The sequence below is a fragment of the Erinaceus europaeus genome, chromosome 15, assembly GCF_950295315.1.
Source record: "Erinaceus europaeus chromosome 15, mEriEur2.1, whole genome shotgun sequence".
NCBI classification, from domain to species: Eukaryota; Metazoa; Chordata; class Mammalia; order Eulipotyphla; family Erinaceidae; genus Erinaceus; species Erinaceus europaeus.
Window position 1 is genome coordinate 7,982,326 of NC_080176.1, and position 23,967 is coordinate 8,006,292.

Below are 23,967 nucleotides of genomic sequence, written 5' to 3' on the forward strand. Positions count from 1 at the left end.
GCCGGTACTCAATGAGGGAAGAAGACCTAGGCTGGGGGGGGGGGGGGAAGTGTTTTGCAGACACGTCTCACAGGCAGTTGAGAAATTGTACCTATGTGTCAGCAGCTGCACACATTGGGCCCCCAATAAAATTTTTAAAAGAAAATAAATAGGGGGCCAGACAGTAGTGCAGTGGGTTAAGTCCACATGGCATGAAGTGCAAAGACCAACGTAAGGATCCCAGTTCGAGCCCCCAGTTCCCCACCTGTAGGGGAGTCACTTCACAGGCAGTGAAGCAGGTCTGCAGGTGTCTGTCTTTCTCTCTCTCTGTGTGTCTTCCCCTCCTCTCTCCATTTCTCTCCGTCCTATCCAACAATGACGACGACGTCAATAACAAAAATAATAACCACAACAACGATAAAACAACAAGGGCAACAAAACTCCAGGATCAGTGGATACCTAGTGCAGGCACCGAGCCCCAGCAATAACCCTGGAGGCAAAAAAAAAAAAAAAAGAAAGAAAGAAAGAAAAAGAAACTAATAAATAATAAAAACTGGACTATCTAGAACCACTAACACCCGACTTAAGCAAAGAAAACCAGGTTGGAGCAGGGTCCGGAAGCCTCCTTGCTAAGGATGACTCCCCAGTCTGCTCTGGTCACTGGCTCTTTCTGAGCGCTCCCTCTCACCTCTGATTCTCCACCCAATTCTTCTCATTTAAGATCAACTGGTATGGATCCAAAGAAGCATGAAGGAAAATGAGCAAAGCCCCAGAGGTTCCATATAAGAGCTTAACCATGACTGATGTCACAGAATGCTATTTACACATGATGATGCCTTCTATACTGACAAGACCAGCTGTCTCTGGTCTCCCTGGTCTAAGATCCAAAGTAATCCTGACACATGCTGTGGGCCTGAGTCCATGGCATATGGTGGCCACTGTGGCACCATCAAGTGCCTCATGCAGAATCAACACCCAGTTACAGGAGAGAAGGAATCAATGGTGTCTGTTCTGCAAGGTGCCATGGGTTAATTTCTCCTCCTCTGTAAGGCCGCGGCTATATTTGTCCATCTTGTTTGCACATGTCACATGACAGAGCAAATCAAGCTATGAGGTACTATACCATGTTCTCTCTCTTTTTATCCTCTTGGGGGGGACGGGGTGGGTGATGAGAGGTTATTCTGTCCGGATTTGTAGCATCAGCACCCGGTGCAAAGTTTTTTTTCCCCTAATGTATGCTGAATCAAATTGCTATTATTTTCTCTGCAGAAAGGTAAAAAAAAAAAAAAAAAGTTCCACAATGGAATGTCAGCTCCCTGCACCCACTTGTCTTTTACAGAAATAAACAAGCAAATAAATACATGAAAAAAAGCAGCAACAGCTTTGACCTGATCAGAAGGTGTGAAGATCTGAAAGCAAGCAGGTCTGGGATGAATCAATAAAGTTCCTACCTGGGGCCAAATTGTGGGTTTTTTTGTTGTTATGTTTTGCCCTCAACAAACTCTGGATTCTGGCTTGATTGTTTGCTTTTCAGAAAGGCATCTGAAGTTTGTCAGTCAAAGTGCTGCTTAATGCTTGAAGATGTACCCTTAAGAAAAAAAAAGGGGGGGTCAGGAGGTAGCCCAGCGGGCTAAGCGCAGGTGGCGCAAGGCTCAAGGACCGGCGTAAGGATCCCGGTCTGAGCCCCCGGCTCCCCACCTGCAGGGGAGTCGCTTCACAGGCGGTGAAGCAGGTCTGCAGGTGTCTGTCTTTCTCTCCCCCTCTGTCTTCCCCTCCTCTCTCCATTTCTGTCCTATCCAACAATAATGACATCGGTAACAACAACAATAATAACTACAACAGTAAAACAACAAGGGCAACAAAAGTGAATAACTACATAAATAAATAAACATTAAAAAAGAGAAAGTTGTGATATAAATAAGAATGATGAAGTTGGGCCCAGGTGGTGGTGCACCTGGTCAAGCATTCACATTATAGTGCACAGGGACCCAGGTTCAAGTCCCCAGCCCCCGTTTGCAGCAGGAAAAGCTTCCAGGGGTGAAGCAGGACTGCAGGTGTTTCTCTTTCTCCCTCTCTATCTCCTCCTCCTCTCTCATTTCCTCTCTGTCTTTATCCAATAATAAATAAACAAAAATATCTAAAAACAAGACTAATGAAGCCATCTCCTTTGTTTCATCTTGGATGGAACATGCAGGAGCCATGCTAAGTAAGATAAGCAAGAGTAGAGATAAATGCAGCATGATCTCACTCACAGGTAGGTGGAACTTAGGACACAAGAACAGAAAGGGCAAGCACAATGCAGCCTGGGCTGGGTTTGGTGTCTTGCATGAAAGCAAAGGACTGTGGGGGAGGAGGGCAGGGAGGGGGCCGTGGAGCTTCAGGGTCGTGGTGCTGAGGGTGGAGGAACTGGGCCTCAGTTGGGGAGAGAGTGCTTTGCAAACACCTGTGCTGTAAACCATTAGGTCCCCGATAAAATGTTTTTAAAAAGAGAATGAGGGAGTCCGGCGGTAGCGCAGCGGGTTAAGCGCACGTGGTGCTAAGTGCAGAAAGTGGTGCAAGAATCCGGGTTCAAGCCCCCGGCTTCCCACCTGCAGGGGAGTCGCTTCACAGGCGGTGAAGCAGGTCTTCAGGTGTCTGTCTTTCTCTCCCCATCTCTGTCTTCCCTTCCTCTCTCCATTTCTCTTTCCTATCTAACAACGACAACATCAATAACAACTACAATGATAACTACAACAACAATAAAAAAAAGAAAATGTAGTGAGTACCTTTCTCTAATAAAAGGATAATAAAATTTTAAAAAAGAATGAATTAACAAATGATAAAAAGGGACTAGAACCTATGCCCTTTAGTTGCCTTCCACAATGTACTTGTCTGGCTTCAGGCTTTGCAGGGTGGTCTCAGCACAGGACAGAGAGTGCTGGTGGCCTGTGTCAGCCACCTTCTGCTCCTCGGTCCTCCCCAGCCTCCAGGAGCTGAGCAGTCACCTAGAACTCCTAGGACCCAGCTGACCGCCAGGCTCTGTGAATGGCCACCCTGTCCTTCCTGGCCAGAAGACGCAGCATCAGGAGGACCACTTCTGGCTGGAGCGCTGCAGTGGTAGCTCCTGCCCCAGGATTTGCTATCTTGGCTTCTCAGCATCCCAGGTCTTCCCCTCTCCCAGGCTCCCCCTGAAAATGTCACCAGGCCACGCCTGCACCTCTGGACTTCTGAACCGCCTTCAGAGTCTGGCTGCTTCTCCTCCCCTCCCCTCACACCTATGAGTCACCCTCCCCCGCCCCTCCCCGCTTCTGTCACAAACACACATCTGTTCCGACTTGGGATAACTAAGGGAAAATGTGATGAATCTGTTCCGTGTGTCGCCAAGGTTATTTATAGGACTTTCATGCAGGCTGATACAAAGGAAAAGGGGTAAGGCGAGACATAAAAATAAGTTATCTTCCTGGGAAGCCGAGCAAAGTTCAAGGGAGGGGTGAGTCAGTCCTGTCCTTGGGGCTGATGAAGCTGTGTGCGGCCTTCGTGGAATCGCCGACTTTGTCCCCGGTCCCGTGGAAAATCAATGTGGCCTGTTGAGCTGTGTGAGATCAACATGAAAAAAACATGCACTTTGCAATGCAGAGCGGGAGACAGGCTCACGTGTGTGTGCTTCCAGGGGTTGGGGGAACCATGGGGGGGAGAGGAAATATTGACCACTGGGGTCAGGGTATTTATTGCTAGGTCTTTGTTGGAGCTGCCCAGATAAGTGCTAGGTCACTGAGGAACCTTTGGATTTCTTCACAAACCACAGAGTTCAGAAATAGGTGTGTGTGTGTGTGTGTGTGTGTGTGTATGTGTGTGTGTGTGTGTGAGAGAGAGAGAGAGAGACAAAGATAGAGAAAGAGAGAGAGACAGAGAGAGAGAGAGAAAGAGAGAGAGACAGAGAGAGAGACAGAGAGAGACAGAGAGAGAGAGAGAGGCAGAGAGAAAGAACTAGGAGCTCTGAAGGAGGCCAGAATGTCAAACAAAATGTAGATGGTGTGTGTGTGTGTGTCTTTGTGTGTCTCTCTGTGTGTGTCTGTCTGTGTGAGTGTGTCTGTCTGTGTGTGTAAAATGAAACTCAAGGACAGAAGGTCTCCACCCTGGCCACCTGCCACCTGCTAGAAGCCTCCCCCCCCCACACACACACTGGGGGCTGTGTTAATCCTCTGTTCCCTCTATATCTCCCATCCTCCTTGCAACTACCAGTCTAGCTTTTACTAAGACCGACATCATGTTATGTTTCTCCTATGCCTGAAATCTTAAGGTGAAATCTAAGATGATGATTTCCCCCTCCTCCTTCTAGCAGTTCTTCAAGGTGATGTGACCTTCCGCAAGAGCCAGACCCAAAGCCTCTCCCAGATAGCAGCCTTGCTGTGCTCTGCTCTGCCTGTGTCTTGTATGTCCACACCTCCAGGTATCGGCCAGCACTCAGTTCCCATGGCTTCTCCTTGTCTCCTGTCCTGATGTTCTTAGGCATCTGTGGATGGTGTGTGTGTGTGTGTCTTTGTGTGTCTCTGTGTGTGTGTCTGTCTGAGTGTGTCTGTCTGTGTGTGTAAAATGAAACTCAAGGACAGAAGGTCCCCAATCTCAACAGCCCAAACTGGCCACAATGCGTTGCAGGCGTCAGGATTCCATACCTGGGTGTAAAGTAAATCCTCACCTTATCCCAGGCAGACCAGCTGCAGTGTCCACCCCATGCAGAAAGATCTCTGGAGAGGCAGCAACTGTGCAAACAAGCCTAGCTGGCAACCAGGCTGAGCCGGCACTCCCATGGGAACCTCCCGGAGGAGCCAGGATTTACACCACAGCCATCAACACTTAGCTCTGGGGCTCGGGACTCGGCACCAGCCCAGAGGTGCAAGGGGGTGCACGTGGCCCTCTGGAACCATGGTCCTCACCCCAGGACTCTAGGAGAAAGCATAGGCCTCCTTCCTCCCTCTGGCGACTCCACTTTCAAATTAGCACTAAGATAACAGAATTACTTACGGGGATGCAGAGGTTATACAGGCTCCTGTGCTGAATATGGGCCCCAGATTAAATCGATGGGGATTACAATCAATAATATTTCTACACTTTCCCCATATTTGGGAGCTACTCTCTTCCCTAATCCAGCTTCCCAGACCTTTTTCCAGCCATGACATCCTCTCCCCAAATAATAACCTAGGTCCACCTGCATATCAGATGTCAGACTCAGGCAAAAAAAAAAAAAAAAAAGTAAAGTCATGGGCCCCTTGGAATATACCTAAAATAGAACTACCAGATTTTTTCCAAAACGGAGAGCCCAAATCTTCATCTGCAATATTCCAGCCTTTAGGTTCATCATTAGTCAACAATTTGTTCTGCTTTAAATCTTAACTCGTTTTCAGCCGCCAGGTTCCAGATGCCACCACAATGCCAACCGGACTCCCCTGGGCAGATGACCACACTGATGTGCTCTGGAATCCCATCTCCCCAGAGCCTCTGCCCCACTAGGAAAAGAGAGAGAGGCAGGCTGAGAGTATGGATTGACCTGTCAATACCCATGCTCAGCGGGGAAGCAATTACAGAAGCCAGACCTTCCACCTTCTGCACCCCACAATGACCCTGGGTCCATATTCCCAGAGGGATAAAGAATAGGGAAGCTATCAGGGGGTGGGATATGGAGTTCTGGTACCCCTCTTACCCTATGGTCTTGTTGGTGTTTCCATTTTATAAATAAAAAAATAAAACAAACACACACACACACACACACACACACACAAAGATAGAATTAAGAAAGGGCAGGGCCTTCTCCAGTGTCTCGGGAAGCGAACCCTGGACATGGGCAGGGTTTGTGAGCCCCTCCTTAGTAGGTGGTTCTCAGATGCTACTGAGTCCCCCTGAGGTCCTTCTGGGACCTTAATGAATCACTTGGGAACCTTGCCAAGACTCAGATGTTTGGGTGGAGCCTGAGAGTCTGCATTCCTACAGTATGGGGACTCCTTAAGTAAACAGGGAATTACCTCAGGAGCCAGCAATCCCTCTCCCTCTCCGGGGCGTTTATCCAGAGGGCAGGCCAACACTAATTTGAAGCAACATGAGACCCTAGTCCACAGCTCCAGTATTACTATTCCCAGTGCCCGACAGAGCTCTACAACAGAGGGACTGCAGGTGACTGACTGACTGGCTTAGTGAAGCGAGAGAGGAAGTGACTGAGACACATGACTCGAAGGAGGGGAAAGAAAGTGACCAGGGGGCCGGGCAGTAGCACTGTGGATTAAGCGCACATGGTGCTAAGTGCAAGGACCAGTGTAAGGATCCTGGTCTGAGCCACCTGCAGGGGGGTCGCCTCACAGCCGGTGAAGCAGGTCTGCAGGTGTCTTTCTCTTCCCTCCTGTCTTCTCCTCCTCTCTTGATTTCTCTCTGTCTGATCCAACAGCAACAGTAATAATAATAATAACAATGGCAACAAAAATGGGGGGGTAGGAATGGCCTCCAGGAGCAGTGGATTCTTGGTGCAGGCACAGAGCCTCAGCGATAACCCTGGAGACAACAATAAAAAAAAAGAAAGAAAGAAAGAAAAAGAAAAAGAAAGAAAGAAAAAGAAGAAGAAAAAGAAAAAGTGACCCAACTGCCTCTCAGACGTTGTGATCAGGGGCTGAGCATTGGAGCATCCAGCAGAGTGCATGTTACCCTGCACAGAGACAGGGGAAACTTCATGAAACAGCGCTGCAAGTCTCTCTTGTTCTCTCAGTGTCTCCCACTCCCTATGAATCCGTCTGACTCTATCCAAAGGAAATGAAAAAAATAATAATAATAATCCAAATCCAAAAAAAGAAAAACAAACAAACAAGGAGAGCTGGCGGGGACTACGGTGGTGACTGTGGTGGGGGCCTCACACGCTGGTGGTGGGTGCTGTGTGGAGCCATAACCCCACAATCTTAGGGTCTCGTGGGCCCTTCTTGAAACTTTTTACAGAATCTGCATTTCTGTCCTTTTTTCTGCCTTTACTTCTTGATATTTGTGGGACTGTGCATGGGCCATCCCACCACTCTTAGGCTCTTTTTATTACTTCGGATTGACAGAGAGAGCGATACGGAAAGGGGAGTGAGGGGAGCTGGGCGGTGGCGCAGCGGGTTAAGCGCACATGGCACAAAGCACAAGGACCGGCGTAAGGACCTGGGTTCGAGCCCCCGGCTCCCCACCTGCAGGGGAGTTGCTTCACAGGTGGTGAAGCAGGTCTGCAGGTGTCTGTCTTTGTCTCCCCCTTTCTGTCTTTCCCTCCCCTCTCCATTTCTCTCTGTCCTATCCAACAATGACGACATTAACAACAATAAAAACAAGGGCAACAAAAAGGAAATAAATAAATATTTTTTAAAAATTTTTAAAAAGAAAGGGTAGTGAAAGCATGCAGGAGCTTCCCCTGGTACTGTGATGCTCCCCTGTGGTGCCTGGACTTGAACCCGGGGCTTTGTGCATGGTAAGACACATGGGTGAGCTAGCTGCTGACCCCAGAACTTGCATTTCTAACTAAGTCATAGCTCCCAAGTGGAGCTCAGACTTCTGTACCAAAGACAAGGACCAATCTTTGAGGGGGGGCAACCCAGAGTCCCCAGTCCACCCTCTCTGCTGCCTCTACCCTCTCTTTGGGGTAGCCCCTCCTCCTGTGACACGCACAGCCTCATCTGCCTCCACTGCCAAGGGACTCAGAATCCCATCCCTTCTGAGCTTAAGGTGTGTCCCGAATCCAATCCTGTACAGTTCCGACACTGTTTTCCAGACACCTTCGGGCCAGAATTCTTGAGCTGTGCCCCCACCCCCATGGCAGCCAGGCCACCCCCCTCCCCGCTGAGAGACAGTCACTCCCTCCTCATTCCTGCCACTGCCAGCGCCCACCCAGGCACTAAATCTGCCTCGGATCTGATTATTGACCCACTGATCTGTCAGCCTCAACTGGCTGTGACGTCTCAGAGAGGAAGAAACATATTCCACTCAGCTCCCGCTCTGCAGTCGATGGGAGCTCAGTAAGTGCTTGATGACAGGAGGGATGAATGCTTGAGGGTCTATAATAAGAGCCAACATCTGTGCCTGGCAGTCCCGCACCCAGTTGAGAGCACCTGTTACCATGCACAAGGACCTGGGTGAAGCCCCCAGCCTCCACCTGTGAGGGAGAGCGTGGGGAAGCTTTGCAAGCATCGAAGCAGGGCTGCAGGTGTCTCTCTCTCTCCCTCTAGATTTCCCTCTGGCTCTAGCCAATAAGGAAATAATATAAAATAAGCAAAACTTTGAAGAAAGAGCCAACGGCTCTGCCACTGGCACTGGGTAAGATACACACCCTTCACTGTAGGAGACTGGGTCAGAAGAGAGGTGGTGGAAAGCCTCTCTCTTTTTTTTTTTTTTTTTGCCTCTAGGATTATCTCTGGGGCTCAGTGCCTGCACTACAAATCTACTGCTCCTGGAGGCCACTTTTCCCCATTTTGTTGCCCCTGTTGTTACTATTGTTATTGTAGCCATTGCTATTGTCGTTGTTGGATAGGGGAGAAATGGAGAGATGAGGGAAGACAGAGGGGGAGAAAAAGACAGACAACTGCAGATCTGCTTCACCGCTTGCAAAGCAACTCCCCTGCTGGTGGGGAGCTGGGGGCTTGAACTGGGATCCTTATGCTGGTCCTTGCACTTCTTGTCATATGCATTTAACCTGCTGTGCTACTGCCCGGCCCCAAAAAACCTCTGTTTTAAGAGCACTGTGAATCGGCTATCAGAGGACAGATCCACCATGCCCTGTGCTGTCAGTCAGCTTCGGAGGCCAAACCCCCGTGGGATCTGAGCTAAAACACAAGCTCTCTGAGGAGAATCTCAGTGTGTGCCTGCAGAGAGACATCCCCACTGTCTGATCTCCCCACAGTCCAGACTAGAGAGTGAATGTCTCAGTTCATAATCCAAACAATTACCTAATTACCCCAATTCATGGGAAAGTTTGCCAACATTTGCTGTATCAACAGGGCCCTAATAAATGCGTCCAGCGTTTGGTTTCAGGCCGTTATCTAAACGGTTCCCTGCCCAAGTATGTTTTCATTTCCCTCTTTTCCTCTGGACCCTTGTGGGGGCTGGACTCCTGAACTGTGGGGCTGGTTTCCACAATTGATGAGCTCACTCCATGCTCAGAACAAGCGCTGGGGCCAATACAGGGGAGAGGGAGAGGGAGAGGGAGAGGGAGAGGGAGAGGGAGAGGGAGAGGGAGAGGGAGAGGGAGAGGGAGGGAGGAGAGGGAGAGGGAGAGGGAGAGGGAGAGGGAGACAGAGACAGAGAGAGAGGGAGGAGAGGAAGAGAGAGAGAGAGAGACAGAGGGATGGGGGAGGGGGAGAGGGAGGGAGAGGGAGACAGACAGAGGGAGAGGGAGAGGAAAAGAGAGGGAGGGAGAAGGAGAGAGGGAGGGAGAGGGAGAGAGAGGGAGAGAGAGGGGGAGAGAGAGAAAGAAAGAGAGAGGGAGGGAGAGAGAGGGGGAGAGAATGAGAGAGGGAGGGAGAGGGAGGGAGAGGGGAGGGAGAGAGAGAATGGGAGAGGGAGGGAGAGGGGCAGAGTGGGAGAGGGAGAGAGACCACAGCATCAGAGCTTCAGTTGGTGCCATGGCGCCTTCCATGTGGTACCAGGGCTTGAACGTGAGCCATGCACGCATGGCAAGGCAGGTGTCCTACCCACGGGAGTTCTCCTTGCCTCCCCCACCCATCAGTTCCGCTATTAGTCACTAGAAGCTGACTTTAAAAACAGATCAACAGATCAACATATTATCAAAGAGCGCTGGGTCAAGGGACTGGCTGGCGGTGCACCCAGCAAAGCACACATGTGATCATTCTCAGGGAAGTGGGTTCAAGCCCCAGGTCTTAAAGGAAACTTCAAGAATGGGGAAGTAGTGCTGCGGCGTCTCTCTCTTTCCCTCCCTCTACCCTCCTGTTCCTTCCCTCTCAATTTCTGCCTCTACCCAACAAAGCGTTAAAAATAACATGGAGTCATAAGAGGAAGATATTCTCTCGTTTTTTTTTTTTTTTTGCTTCTAGAGCCTGAGCCTCACACATGTGCAATTTCACCACTCCCAGGCTTGACTTTTCTTCCATTCAGACAGAGACAGACAGACATTAGCACCAGAGCTGCCCCTGGTGCCACAGAACTCATTCATATGGTGCCGGGGTGTGAACCCGGACCGCACGCCTGGCAAGGTCGAAGCCCCAACCCCAGCTGCCCACCTGAGCCTTCTGGTGGACTCCTGCACAAGTCTCATCCAGGAGACTTACTCAGTTAGAGAACTGGATTCCAGCAGCTTAACCCCCAGGAGGCTCTCACAGGAGAGGCTGAGGTTCTGCAGGGCAGGGGTGGAGCCCAGAGGGGTGTGGGCTCAGAGGGGATTCTGCTGCCTCTCAGCCTCTCGGCAGTCACTCCCCAGGGCTGCAGGTACCCCTTCCCCTCCTGACCTTGTCCTTCTGCCTCAGGGGCTACTGCTGTGGGCTGGCTGTCTGTGCCCTGCCCCAGAGCCACACATCCAGGCCCGATTAACCCCTAGCAACGTCAGGAGGTGGTATTCTGGTGGGGGGTGAGACAGGAGGCGGGGGTCCTCAGGGAGAGGAATGGTGGTGCCCTTTGAAGAGAAATGGCCTTTCTCTGCCTGCTGGGGACACAAGGAGGCGGGTGTCTGCAAACCCAGCTGAGGGTTCGGCTAGCTGGCTCCTTGTTCTGGGGGTCTCCCTGCCTGCAGAACCGTGAGGAATGGATTTCTGTCGTGCAAACATTCAACCTGTCTCCATCTGTCACAGCAGCCTGAGCTGGGCAGGCACAACCACAGCCTCAGCCCCAGCCTGGGCGCCCTGCTCACCCAGCTCAGTCACTCATCTTCCTACTACCCACCTCCGTCCACTGTCTACAGATTCATCGGCACGATCGCTCTAAAATACAGCTCCCATCACGTTGCTGCCTGTGACCAACACTCTCCATCACCCCAACGCCCGCCCTCAAAGGCCATGCCTAGATCTACACTGCCTGATCCCAGTCAGTGACCAAGCTTAATATCCGGCCACGCTCCACGTCTCCTTCCTTCCAATTGTACTCCAATTGATCTCCCATCACCCTGGCACCTTTGTGTGTGCTGTCCTCACTGTCTAAAGCTCTTACACACACACACACACACACACACACACACACACACACACACACACACACACACACACACACCGCCTCCCCCATCTGACCCCTTCCTCATTGGGCACCTCTTAGACAGCCCTCACTGGTCTCTCACATGTGGTCCCACACACTCCTGCCATGACTGACCCCCATCAGCTTCCCAGGCCAGACGGAGTTCTTGCTCTCTTCCCTACATGCCCACGGTCTAGTACCTATTCTCTGGTGGGTACTCAAAACCAGCTCGATGGATAAATGAATGGGAGTGGAGTAGAACCAGGTCCTGTGGATGGTGTGCCAGAGAGATGCTTCCCGACATTCCCGCCAGTCGACCACAGACTAGCACTAGGCAGCTGGAAGTCCACAAAGACACACTCTGGCTCATGGAAAACTGTCCCATTCTGGCTGGCAAGCTGCTGTCACCACTCACTGTCTCTTACCCCAAAGTGGTGATTTATTGACTAGTGACTTCTTTGTCTAGAGCCGGGAACAATGTCATCTGCATCCCCTGCTCTCTTACTGAAGCCTAAATCAGGCTTAAAAATAAAAAATTGGTCCGGGACCGGTTGGTGGAGCACCTGGTTGCGTGCACATGTGACAATGCGCAAGAACTCAGGTTCAAGTCCCCAGTCCTCACCTACAGGGGGAAAGCTTTGCAAATGATGAAGCAATATTGCAGGTGTCTAGTCTCTCCCTCTCTATCATCCCCTCCTCCCTAGATTTCTGGCTGTCTCTATCCAATAAATAAAATAAAGATAATTTTTAAAAAATTAAAAAAAAAGAAATTGGTCCTATTCAACTAGGAGTCCACATCCATTAGCAGAAAGGAGCATTTGAAAGTCAGATGAAGTGGTCCGGGAGGTGGCGCAGTGGATAAAACGCTGGACTCCCAAGCATGAGGTCCTGAGTTCAAGCCCCGGCAGCACATGTACCAGAGTGATGTCTGGTTCTTTCTCTCCTCCTATCTTTCTCATCAATAAATAAATAAAATCCTTTTTTTTAAAAAAAGAAAGTCTGATGAAGTCCAAAGCACTTTGAGGACAGCTTCTAGAGTGGCAGTGGAGTTGGGAAAGAAATGCAGGTATTTGGGGGGCTGTATGCAAAGGTGTCTGGGGTCCCCTGACAGGCTTTGGAAGACAGAAACAAGAACTACAAAGGTAAAAGTGGTACTGGTTAAAAATCAAGAAGAGGGCAGTGGGGAGAGAGCATAATGGTTATGCAAACAGACTCTCCTGCCTGAGGCTGGGAAGTCCCGGGTTCAATTCCATGCACCACCATCAGCCAGAGCTGAGCAGTGTTCTGGTATTAATAAATAAATAAAATAAAATAAATTGAGAAGAAATGCCTTGTCATTCAAAACATTATTCAAGCAGCTGCTCTGAGAAGGCAGGGGCTGACGGGAGGGATGGGGGAGGAAGGCAGGCCCCGGAGGTCACCGGATGTGCTCAGGCAGGAATGGAGTGCTCACAGCTGAGGGTCAGCAAAGTGGTTCACCTGGACGGTGCTCCTGCCTGCTAGGTTATGTGCATGACCCAGGTTCGAGCCCAACCCCCACCTCCTTGGAGGAGGCTTCAGTGCTGTGGTGTCTTCCTCCCCATCTCTCTGTCTCCGACTCTCTTGAGAAAAACTCAGCACAGAGTGGTGAAGCTCCAGAGAGGACAAAATTAATTGACTTAATTAAGACAAAAAAAAAAAGGAAAAAAATTAAATCTCATTCGGGCAAAGAGGACTTGTTCCCACAACCTCCCATGGGGGGGGGGGGGCACAGTTGCTCTTTTTTAAAAAAAAAAATATTTCTTTTGCTCAGCTCTGGCTTATGGTGGTGCAGGGGATTGAACCTGGGAGTTCGGAGCCTCAGGCTTGACACTCTCTTTGCATAACCATTATGCTATCTATCCTCCCTCCTCACACTTGCCCTTTTATTCAGTGGGAGGGCCGTGGGGGCAAGACCCAGGCTCTGTGACCTCAGATGGGCCAATCACGATGCTGCATCACCTTCCTCGCAGCGATTGGACCGTGAATGTACATGTGACTCCAGGCTGACCAATAAGATCCCTCCCTGCACCTTTGGGGAGTTTCTAATCTGGAAGGATGCCCGCCTTAACCCAGGAATGTCCATCTGTGTCCCTAATGTTCCCAGCAAAGGGGAAGCTGAGATGGCTGGATAGTGTGGTCTGACCTCAGCAAGGGCTTGTCAAGGTCACGCGAGCCCTGTTCTGTCCGCCTAGAGTGGTGCTGTAGTGTCTGTCTCTCTTCTCTCTCTCTCTGGCTCTATCTGAAATTAAATTTCTATAGAAATAAGATTGGTCCACTGGGAGCAGGAGAATCGCCCCTGTACAAGACCCTGGTTATCAGAATATAAATAATAAATGGAATATTCCTGGTGCATAATATGCCATCTGAGAAAAGGACTCAGAATTAAAAAAAAAAAAAAACTAAACTATGTGGCTCCAAAAAAAACTCTAAGAGGCAGGATTCTTGAGCCTGTGGGCCTCCCTGAGGCTGTCTCCCTCCTGGACTTTGCAGTGAAGTGAGATCTGAGGGAGGGGGCGGGCAGTGTGCACCCCACTGAATAAACGCTTTACCATGAGCAAGGACCCAGGTCTGAGCCACCACTCTCCCTCTGCAGGGAGGATGCTTCTTGAGTGGTGAAGCCCATCAAGCCCATTGGCAAGTCTCCCTCTCTCTCTCTCTCTCTCATTCCCCCTCTGAATTTCTCTTTATCCTAGTCAAGAGGGAGGGAGGGAGGGAGGAAGAGAGAGATGCCAACTTCCTGGGGTACAACCCTAGTTCCAGCCAGCCCTACTGCACTAGGACACTTGGGCTTCTCTCTCTCTCTCTCTCTCTCTCTCTCTCTCTCTCTCTGTCTCTTTCTCTTTCTCTTCCTCTCTTTCTCTTTCTCTTCCTCTCTCTTTCTCTTTCTCTCTCTCTCTCTCTTTCTCTTTCTGAAAACAGGGCCAGTCCTCATCCCAAAGAGAAGGAATTCATCAACCTGGTCCTGGTTACAAATGTGACTTCACAGGGGGTCGGGCTGTAGCACAGAGGGTTAATAGCACTTGGCCCAAAGCTCAAGGACCAGCTTAAAGATCCCAGTTGGAGCCCCAGCTCCCCTTCTGCGGGGGTATGGGGCTCATTTCCTCTCCTCTCTGATCCCAGAGAAGACATGAACTTGAGTGACTCTGAGACTCCGTAACAAAACAAAAGCCCCACATCTCTGCCTGGCTCTCCTGGGCTGGTGTGCAGAGCCCAGAGCAACCAGCAAGAGAGCACGCAGAGGTGTCCTTCTGGGAGCATCAGCTGTGTCCCGGCTGCCCCAAAGTCCTCACTAGACCCTCCAGTGGGCTCCTCTTTCAAGTCACTGAGTCCCCTGCAGGCCCCTGGCCCCCTAGCCCCTACACTGAACCGTGAGTCTTCCCAAACAAGGTTCCACATATCAGGGATCAGAGAAGGAAAACACTGCCTCAAATTCCTGGCCCACTGTATGCATGAGCACAGGGCAGACAGCACAATGGTTCTGCAAGACTCTCATGCCTGAGGCTCTGAGGTCCCAGGTTCAATCCCTCACACCACCATAAGCCAGAGCAGAGAAGTGCTGTGGTGAAAGGAAGGAGAGAAAGAAGGAGGGAGAGAGGGAAGGAAGGGAGGGAGGAGTGAAAGATGGAAGAACGGAGGAGGGATCCTTAATTTGTATCCTGGAAGGTGGTGCAGTGGAAAAAGGATTCCTGGATACGAGGTACCAAATTCACTCTCCAGCATTGCATGTGCTAAACTGATGCTCAGTTTTTTTTTTTCTCTCTTTCAATCAATCCATATTATTGAAATAAATATAAAGGTCACTGCACACCACCAGGACGTGTGGTGGTTTGCTACACAGGACCAGTCCGGAACCTCCCCGCCCCCCCTGCAACCTTGTACACTCTTCAGCTGTTCTGTATCTGGTTCAGACCCTCACACCCAATGACAGGTCTGTCACAGACTGCCAGCCTGATGTGTCTGTCACCCCATCATTTCTGGCTGGGCTTCTCGAGTGCCAACCACCAGCCTCAATGACCACTTCCTGCCTGTGGCCTGACCCTCCTGATGCCGACTGGCTTTGCTCTCCCTCCCAGCCGCTGTTTCTGACCCTGGGGCTTGTCCACAGATCACAGTGTCCGGCCTCAGCCCTCTCCTGGACAGCCCCATTCCCTGGAGGGCAGCTGCACTTCCTTCTGCAGTTAAGAGCTGTCAAACTGGAAGTCCATGAAAATAAAGCCAATGAGCAGAGACTGACAACTCCGGAGGCCTGAACGCGTATGACTGAAGCCAGCGCCAGGACACTCCGCTGCGGTGTGAGTGGTATTACTGACTCGGAGAGTGGGTGGAGGATGTGAGGCTGAGTGAGACTGAGGGGTTTTGCTCACAGAGTTGAGCGACTCTGCCTGAGTGGCCCCCGAGGGGCTGAATCTTAGGGTGAGTCGAGGCCAAGACAGACCGAAGAGGGAGTCCAAGATGGGGCAACGAGTGGGGGTTTTCCCCAGGCGAACAATCTACCTGCCATCCCAACAAGGTAACAGTGCTCAGAGAGGGCTCACTCAAAAACCCGGGAGACCCTCAGCAGGAGGCCAACGGAGGCTGAGTCCCAGCAAAAGCTGACCTGGCTCCAGAGTGAACAGAGACAGAGAGGGGGAGAGAAAGACAGACACCTGCAGACCTGCTTCACCGCCTGCCTGTGAAGCGACTCCCCTGCAGGTGGGGAGCCGGGGGCTCGAACCGGGATCCTTCTGCCGGTTCCTGCACTTTGTGCCACATGCGCTTAACCCACTGCGCTACTGCCCGACCCCCAAGGGTAACATCTTTTGATTCCGGGCAGAAAGGATGCCCCTAAGAAGAGCAGTTAGAGACCAGCTCGGGGACCTGGGGGACTGTGCATGTGTGCGGAGGCCAGGCGCACAGCCAGTGAGCAAGCCTGGGTTCAGGCTCCTCAGTTTGCTCTCTAAGCAGTGTTCCAGAAGCCCTGTGCTACTCTGGCCCTCTAGCCCAGGCTCCAAGAGCAGGAGGAAGATCTGAAGCTCAGCAGCTGTCCACGGATACATCTTGATGGGGGCTGTGGAGGCAGCATAATGGTTCTGCCAAAGACGTTTCTGCCTGACGCTCTGAGGCTCCAGGTTCAATCCCAGAACCATTATAAACCAGCGCTGAGCAGTGCTCTGGTCTCTCTCCTTCTCGCTCATTAAAATAAATAGCTATTGGGGGCTGGGTGGTAGCGCAGCGCAAAGTGTAAGGACTGGCACAAGGATCTTGGTTTGAGCCCCCTGAGGGCGGGGGGGGGGGAGGGGGTCGCTTCACAGGTGGTGAAGCAGGTCTGCAAGCGTTTGTCTTTCTCTTTCCCTCTGTCTTCCCTCCTCTCTCAATTTCTGTTTGTCCTATCCAACAACGACAACAGCAATGGCAACAATAACAAGAACAAGAGCAACAAAAAGGGAAAAATGGCCTCCGGGAGCAGTGGATTCCTAGTACAGGCACCAAACCCCAGTGATGATAACTCTGGAGGCAAAAATAATGATAATAACAATAAAAATAATAATTAAACAACTATTAAAAATAAAGACTACATCCTGATGAATTAGTCATGCATATACGTGGAGGTCCAACTACAAGAGTCTCCACCACAAAGCTAATTATAATGACGGCAATTGTAAATAACTTAAAAACCTGACAACTGGCTAATGATGAACTGAATTACAGAGGATTCGCGGGATATTACACCACCCATAAACGCTCTATTTTGAAGAATATTTAATCATGCGGAGGGAAAGCTCACAGTGTTTAAATCACGTCCGAAACATGTTGAAATCATGCCGCAGGCCAGTGCGCAAGTTCCGCGAGTTGGTCACGATGAAGCAGGGACTGTCTCTGAAGGGTGGAATTACATGTGAATTTATTATCTTCCTTGTGGTCGAGGGGTTAGTGAGGGCAGAGGACAGAATCCCCAGGACTCCTTCCATTCTGACACCAACTGCAAGTCTGAAGGACTCCCAAGACCACCCCAAGGCTCGCCAATTTACTAGAAGAACAATGCTCTGGAGACGCTGATGGTGTGTGTGTGATGGCAGCTAGAGAGGAAAAGGAAGCAGGCTGGGCTGGGGAGGGGCGACGCACACAGCAGTCGTGGGGGGGGGGGGGCTCCTGTCGTCTCCTCCTGTCTCCTCCCTGTGAAATGAGAGCTCATGACTCTCCCAGCATCCACGCTTACCAGTCCACAGGGCTGCTGCCAACTAGAGACTCTCCTTGAGCCCCTGTCTCCAGAGCCTGGGGACTGTGGGGGCTCCAACACACAGACGTGAATGACCACGTGGCTGAGCTACCTCCGGTCTCCACCTTGCCTGGCAGTGACCCCAGACCCCATGGCTGGCTTTTCAAGAGTGGCTTAGTCTCCCCCAAAGGCGGGATGGGGCTTGGTGGTCAAGCACAGGACTTGCATGTGTGTGAGGTCCCGGGTTTGACTGCGAACACCTCCTGCTGGAGTGCTGCTTTCTAGATTTTTCTAGATTTAGAAATCTAGGGGAGGCATCCCAGAAATGCTGGCTGGGGAATGAGCAACCCTGGTGTGATTTCACCAGCAAACTAAATAGTCCCATGGTCACCTGCTACCATGGATAAATAAACTCGAGAAGTACTTTTTTTTTTTTAAGTTTAAAATACGGATCGCTTCACGAATTTGCTTGTCATCCTTGCGCAGGGCAGGGGCCATGCTAATCTTCTCTGTATCCTTTCAGTTTCAGTATATTGCCACCGAAGCACGAGAAATACTTCTCACCCTAGACTGCAGTGGAAACATGGCGTGGGGAGTCGGGCGGTAGCACGGCGGCTTAAGCTCACGTGGCCCGAAGCGCAAGGACCTGCGTAAGGATCCCTGTTCAAGCCCCCGGCTCCCCACCTGCAGGGGAGTCACTTCACAGGCGGTGAAGCAGGTCTGCAGGTGTCTATCTTTCTCTCCCCCTCTCTGTCTTCCCCTCCTCTCTCCATTTCTCTCTGTCCTGTCCAACAATGAAGGACATCAATAACAACAGCAGCAACAACTACAACAATAAAACATTAAGGGCAACAAAAGGAATAAATAAATATTTTTTTAAAAAAAAGAAAAGAAACATGGTGTCATAAAGGCAATCAGAGTAAGGCAGGTGGTCATTTTGACATTTATCTCCTGGGGGGGGGGTGTCTTCTGGTGTGCATGGCAGGATCGATCCCCGGCTATGTAACAGAGTACTGGGACAGGAATTACTTTCTCTCTGGGGTCCTTACTTTCAAGATGACCAAGAAAAGAAAGAGAAATGGCCATGCCAAAAAGGGCCACGGCCATGTACAGCCTATCTGGTGGGTGCACCGACTGCAGCTGGTGCGGGGGCAAGGGCAAGGCCGTTAAGAACATAGCAGAAGCTGCCACCGATGGCAGGGCTATCTCGGAAGTGAGTGTCTTTGATGCTTATGCATGTCCCAAACTGTATATGAAGTCACATTACTGAGTGAGTTGGCGCCACTCACAGCAAGGTGGTCAGGGTGGTCGGGAATCGCTCTGGCCATGAAGGATCACCCCCACACACACACCCATACACCAGTTTAGACCTACAGGTGCTGTCCTGTAGCCTCCACCAAAGACCTTGAATTGTGACCTGAAGAAAATCAGCCTAGAGAAAACAATAAAGTGGAAATTACACCACACACACACACACACACACACACACACACACACACACACACACACACACACACACACACACACTCTCTCTCTCCTCTTTTCAATGTTTATCCACCCTGGTATTGTTTGTTTCTAGCCTTTGACATATAAGGATTTTTTTTTTTTAAGAAAAGGAATTTAGAGACCTGGGAGGTGGTGCAGTGGATAAAGTTTTGGCCTCACAAGCATGAGGAACTGGCTCAGTCTCCAGCACGGCAAGTGTCAGAGTGATGCTGTTTCTCTCACTCTGTCTCTGTCGCCTCTCATGAATAAATGAATCTAGCGGTCCAGGAGATGGCACAGTGGATAAGACATTGAACCCACAAGCATGAAGTCCTGAGTTCAAGCCCTAGCTGCACATGTACCAGAGTGATGTCTGATCCCTTCTCTCTTTTCACCTTTCTCATTAATAAATAAAATATTTAAAAAAATAAATGAATCTCTTGCTTTTAAAGAAAGCCAGTCTATCCAAGGACAATTCCACCGCAATTTCACACATCTGAGAAACACTGAGAAAACTCAAGTAGCTCTTAGGAGCATTCTACATGTTCAGGGACATATCTGCTTCACTTTATTTTTATTTTTAAACTTTGCATTTTAAACAGTCTCACTTTGGTTAAGTTCCTTTTGTCAAAATACATTCTCATTTATACCCGCAGGGACAAAGATGTGAAGGCACCCAGTGAGGATGGTTATGCCTTGGTTATGGCAGGGAGTCTTCTTCTTCTAGCGTTTGCCCTTCTTCCGCAGCCAGTCGACAGCGTCAGGTTGAGCCTGATGTCAAGTTTCGAGACCTCCTTTGAATCTGGAGAGGTGGCAGTCGTTGACTATGTGGGTCATAGTCTGTCTGGAGCCGCAGGGGCAGTTCGGGTCATCTCTGGCTCCCCAGCGATGGAACATAGCGGCGCACCGGCCATGGCCTGTTCGATAGCGACTGAGGAGGCCCAGTCAGAACGGCAGGGAGTGGTACAGGCCTGTTTCAGCAGCCAGGGCCTAACTGCTCACAAACTGGTCCTTGTCCTTCTGCCCTACAGCCCACTTCCTTGTTCATTTATTTAATGCAGCCCCTGCTTGAGTTTATAAGAATAGATTTATTTGGGGGAGGGAAAGAGAAGAGGAGAGGACAGGAGAGGGAAGGGGAGAGAGAAGAAGGGAGGGGAAGGGAGAAGAGAGGAAGAGAGGGGAGGAAAGGGAAAGGGAGGGGAGAGGAGGTGACCTTGCACCCAATTAAGCACACATAGTACTATGTGCAAGGACCCATGCAAGGAACCAGGTTCAAGTCCCCACTCCCCATCTGCAGGGGGATGTTTCATGAGTGGCAAAGCCGGACTGTGAGTGTCTCTCTTTCTCTCGCCTACTCTATCTCCCCTCCTCTCTTAAGTTCTCTCTGTTCTGTCAAATAAAACAGATGGGGAAAAAAAATAAAGGAAAGAATGGCCACTGGGGGCAGTGAATTCATAGTATTCAGGCACCAAGACCCAGCAATAACCCTGGTGGCAATTAAAAAAAAAAAAAGAGTAAAAAATTAAAAGTTAAAGAGAGAGAGAAGAGAATATGGGGGAGAGAGGAGACAGCATCTTGTACATATGTTTCTGAAGCTCAAACTTGGGACCTCACGCTGAGAGCACAGACTTTATCCAGGGCACCACCTCCTGGTCGCCCTGGTTGCCCAGTGCTTGTGGGAGCATCAGGATCCTGCTCAGCTCCAGCTTAAGAAGCCTGCTGCTTCTCCTTACCCACCTCTCAGATGGGGGAGCTGTCAGCAATGATCTCAAATTCCCCTGAGTCCCGGCGGACTTCAGCCATCACAGGAGGAGCCCACCCATCAGACACAGCCATTGAACTTGCCTGAAGTCTATAAAAATCCATTCCTGCTACTCAAACCAGAGTTAACACGCTTTAGTTCTGAGCCACACGGCAGAGCACAGCTCCGTGATGGGGTATCTCTCTCTCTCTCTCTTTCTCCCTCCCTCACTCCCTCGCTCCCTCCCTCTCTCTATTCATTCCACACGCCTGTCGCCACCTTCACTCTATTATTTCCCCTATTCATTTAGCAACCCAAGCGCTGTGACTTATTTAGCAATTACCAGGGACACACAGGTCTAAGCCACTGGAGGTGGGGGGGGGAGTGACAAATGCCATTAGTGCCAAGCCCAGTAATGGCCCTGTAATGCTGCCTTACACTTAGCCGGGCCGAGTGGCCATATATTCTGAGGAGTTTGAAAGGGTGTCACAAACCTTCATTAATTCTCGGCGCTCCGGGAGGAAAGGATTTACTCCCATCCGGGGCTCGGAGGACTGTTACAGAAGAGACTGGTTTGAATGTCCAAATGGAAACGCCGTCGACAGAGCTGGCCTTCCCTAGAAGGGGCTCGAAGCCCATGCACCCCTGGAGCCCTTGGCCCACTCACCAAATAGCTCCTGAGTGGACCGTGAGCTGGCCACAGTGGGGAGCGGGGGGGGGGGGGCCAAGCTGACGTGCCCCCAGGAAACCAGACAGGCAGGAAGCAAAGTCACTTCAGTAACCGATGAATCGCACAGGTGCTGCACGATGAACGTCGAGGACACTTGTTTGAAGCCAAGGGAGGAATATAGTGTTAGCCAGAGTCTCAGGGAAGACAAGACTGGGTCTGGGAACCTGTACAGCCTGTCAGCAAAAGAGCTCACTTGGGCAGTGCGCTGCCTTGCCAGGTGTGGCACTCACGTTCAAGCCTGGCCTTCAGGGAACTGAGGGAGGCTTTGATGCTCTGCTCTACTTCAACCTCTCTCTCTCTCTCTGTCTTTCTGTTTCTATCGAGAGACACAGAGAGATAAAGAAAGATAGAAACTACCAATTATTATGTCTGTCTGTATAACAACTTTGTTTCCTTAGTTTTACTGGCTTTTCATTGGTTTATAATACTGTTAGGGTTGTAGTCTCGTGTGTGTGTGTGTGTGTGTGTGTGTGTGTGTGTGTGAGAGAGAGAGAGAGAGACAGAGACAGAGAGAGACTCGAGCACACCTATGCTCAAAGTTCTAGTGCCATCACATCAAAAACACCCATCTGTTCCCCCCGCCCCCCGCCCCCCGTTTTCTACACAGCTAATCACCAGGAGGGCTAACCACCACAGCTGTCTGCATCTAAGAGTCAGTGCACTTGTTATTACCCCAATCTTGCTTTTTTTTTTTTTTTTTTTACCATTTCCTAAGCTCCTCAATTCTGGACTTTTTCAGACAGTGACACAGAAGGAAAGATACCACAGCACTGAAGTGTTTTCCAGTGCAGTCAGGGCTGGACTTCAACCTGGGTCATCCTCAAAAACAAAGCAGGCCCACTAGCCACATAAGCTGCCCTCCCAGCCCTTTCTTGCAAATGAGCAAAACCATCTAGCAGCTGTCTGTCACTTCCTTGTTCTGCTTAACATGATCACCTCCACTTCTATCCATTTTGTCCAGTCACTGTGCAATCTTTTTAGCGGCACGGTAGTACTCCCTTGAGTATATATATCTTACTGTTTCCTTATCTGGCTGTCTGTCCATGGGTGGGCTTTTTAAAAATATTCATTTATTTATTTATTTTCCCCTTTGTTGCCCTTATTGTCTTATTGTTGCAGTTATTATTGTTGTTGTTATTGATGTCGTTGTTGTTATGACAGAGAGAAATAGGAAATGGAGAGAGGAGGGGAAGACAGAGAAGGGGAGAGAAAGACAGACACCTGCAGCCCTGCTTCACCGCCTGTGAAGCGACTCCCCTGCAGGTGGGGAGCCGGGGGCTCCAATGGGAATCCTTCCGCCGGTCCTTACGCTTTGCACCTCGTACGCTTAACCTGCTGCTCTACCACGAGACCCCCGATGATGAGTGGGCTTTTAGGCTGACTTTCATGTGTGCACAGGTGCGAAAACAGCTGCTTTCAATATAGTGCTGCGTCCTTCAAGTCAGTGGCCATCTAACTCTGAAACTTTGTGATGTTCTTTTAACATCAGGCTCAACCTGATGCTGTTGACTGGCTATGGAAGAAGGGCAAACACTAGAAGAAGAAGAAGAACTGGAAAAAATGTACATCTCGCGATTCTCTCTCTCTCTCTCTCTCTCTCTCTCTCTCTCTCTCTCTCTAGGACTGAGTCCCTGCACTGCACCTGTCCTAAAGTAAAGGTCTGATGATGGCGAGTGATGGCTCCTCTGTGATTCCCCAACAGTCTACCCAACCGTGAGCTCTTTGATCGTCCAAAGATAAGTCAAGCCTGTGAGAAGCTCCGGGGTCTTTCTGGGCTCAGTGGAGCCTGCTAAGTGCAGCACAGTCAATATGAAAGAAATCATGCCCCTCTGATCCCCCTCCGGTGGTCCCAGGGCTCTATGGTGCCTTCCAAGAGCTGCCACCAGGGGGCATGGTGGAGCAGAGTCCTGGTCATGTTCCCACCAGGGAGGAGGCGGGCACTGCATTTGTAGAGAGGCCTCAAATCAAGGCAGATGAATTCTGTGCATGAGGCAACGCTGGAATGTTCTCTTGTAGGCAATATGTTGCATGATGGAGTCGGGATCCCAGAAGACCTCCGCAGCTGGCACCCAAGGTGGGGTTACAAAAAAAAACAAAAAACGTGTAAAGCGACAGAGACCAAAGGCAAGGTCCCGCCCCAGGGACCCAGCAGCCATGTGGTGTGAGTGCACCTGGAAACAACAAGCTCCCCACGGGCCGACCATGTGACCTGGCTCTCACAGAAGGTCAAGTCCTCTGTGGGTGCATTCACTGAGGCAGCTCTGTAGGGCGAGGGAGACAACAGTTTCTCTCCCGCTCTGCCTCTCATGGTCACTATTGGGGACACTATTGGGGACACTTCTGACAGGTATCAGTGTCCTTGAGTACTGAGGAATAAGGACACCGGAGGTCAAAGGGAACTTCAAAGCGCACTCTTTGTGGAGGAATCAACATGGACCCATCCACATGGAGAAGGGGGCTTGGGTGGTAGGGCCATTCTTTCCAGGTTCTTTTAAAAAATTTTTTAATGTTTATTTATTCCCTTTTGTTGTAGATACTATTGTTGTTGATGATGATGTCGTCGTTGTTAAATAGGACAGAGAGAAATGGAGAGAGGAGGGGAAGACAGAGAGGGGGAGAGAAAGACAGACACCTGCAGACCTGCTTCACCGCCTGTGAAGC

General features: G+C 50.4%; 1 protein-coding gene and 1 non-coding gene across 4 annotated transcripts in view; both read right to left on the reverse strand.

The window, feature by feature from the left end:
- Positions 1-23,967, reverse strand: part of HS3ST4 (heparan sulfate-glucosamine 3-sulfotransferase 4) — a 366,199-nt gene that overhangs the window by 133,201 nt on the left and 209,031 nt on the right. Inside the window, exon 2 of one of the 3 annotated variants that reach the window (XM_060172282.1) lies at positions 1,430-1,567. The exons of the other annotated variants lie outside the window; for them this stretch is intronic. Coding sequence (XP_060028265.1) covers positions 1,510-1,567 — 58 coding nt within the window. The 3' untranslated portion in view covers positions 1,430-1,509. Of the gene's footprint in view, positions 1-1,429; positions 1,568-23,967 lie in introns of those variants that run through there. 3 annotated transcript variants of the gene reach the window in all.
- LOC132533227 (U6 spliceosomal RNA) lies at positions 17,792-17,897 on the reverse strand. Its single transcript, XR_009545133.1, has one exon. It is a non-coding gene; the product is annotated as a U6 spliceosomal RNA (small nuclear RNA).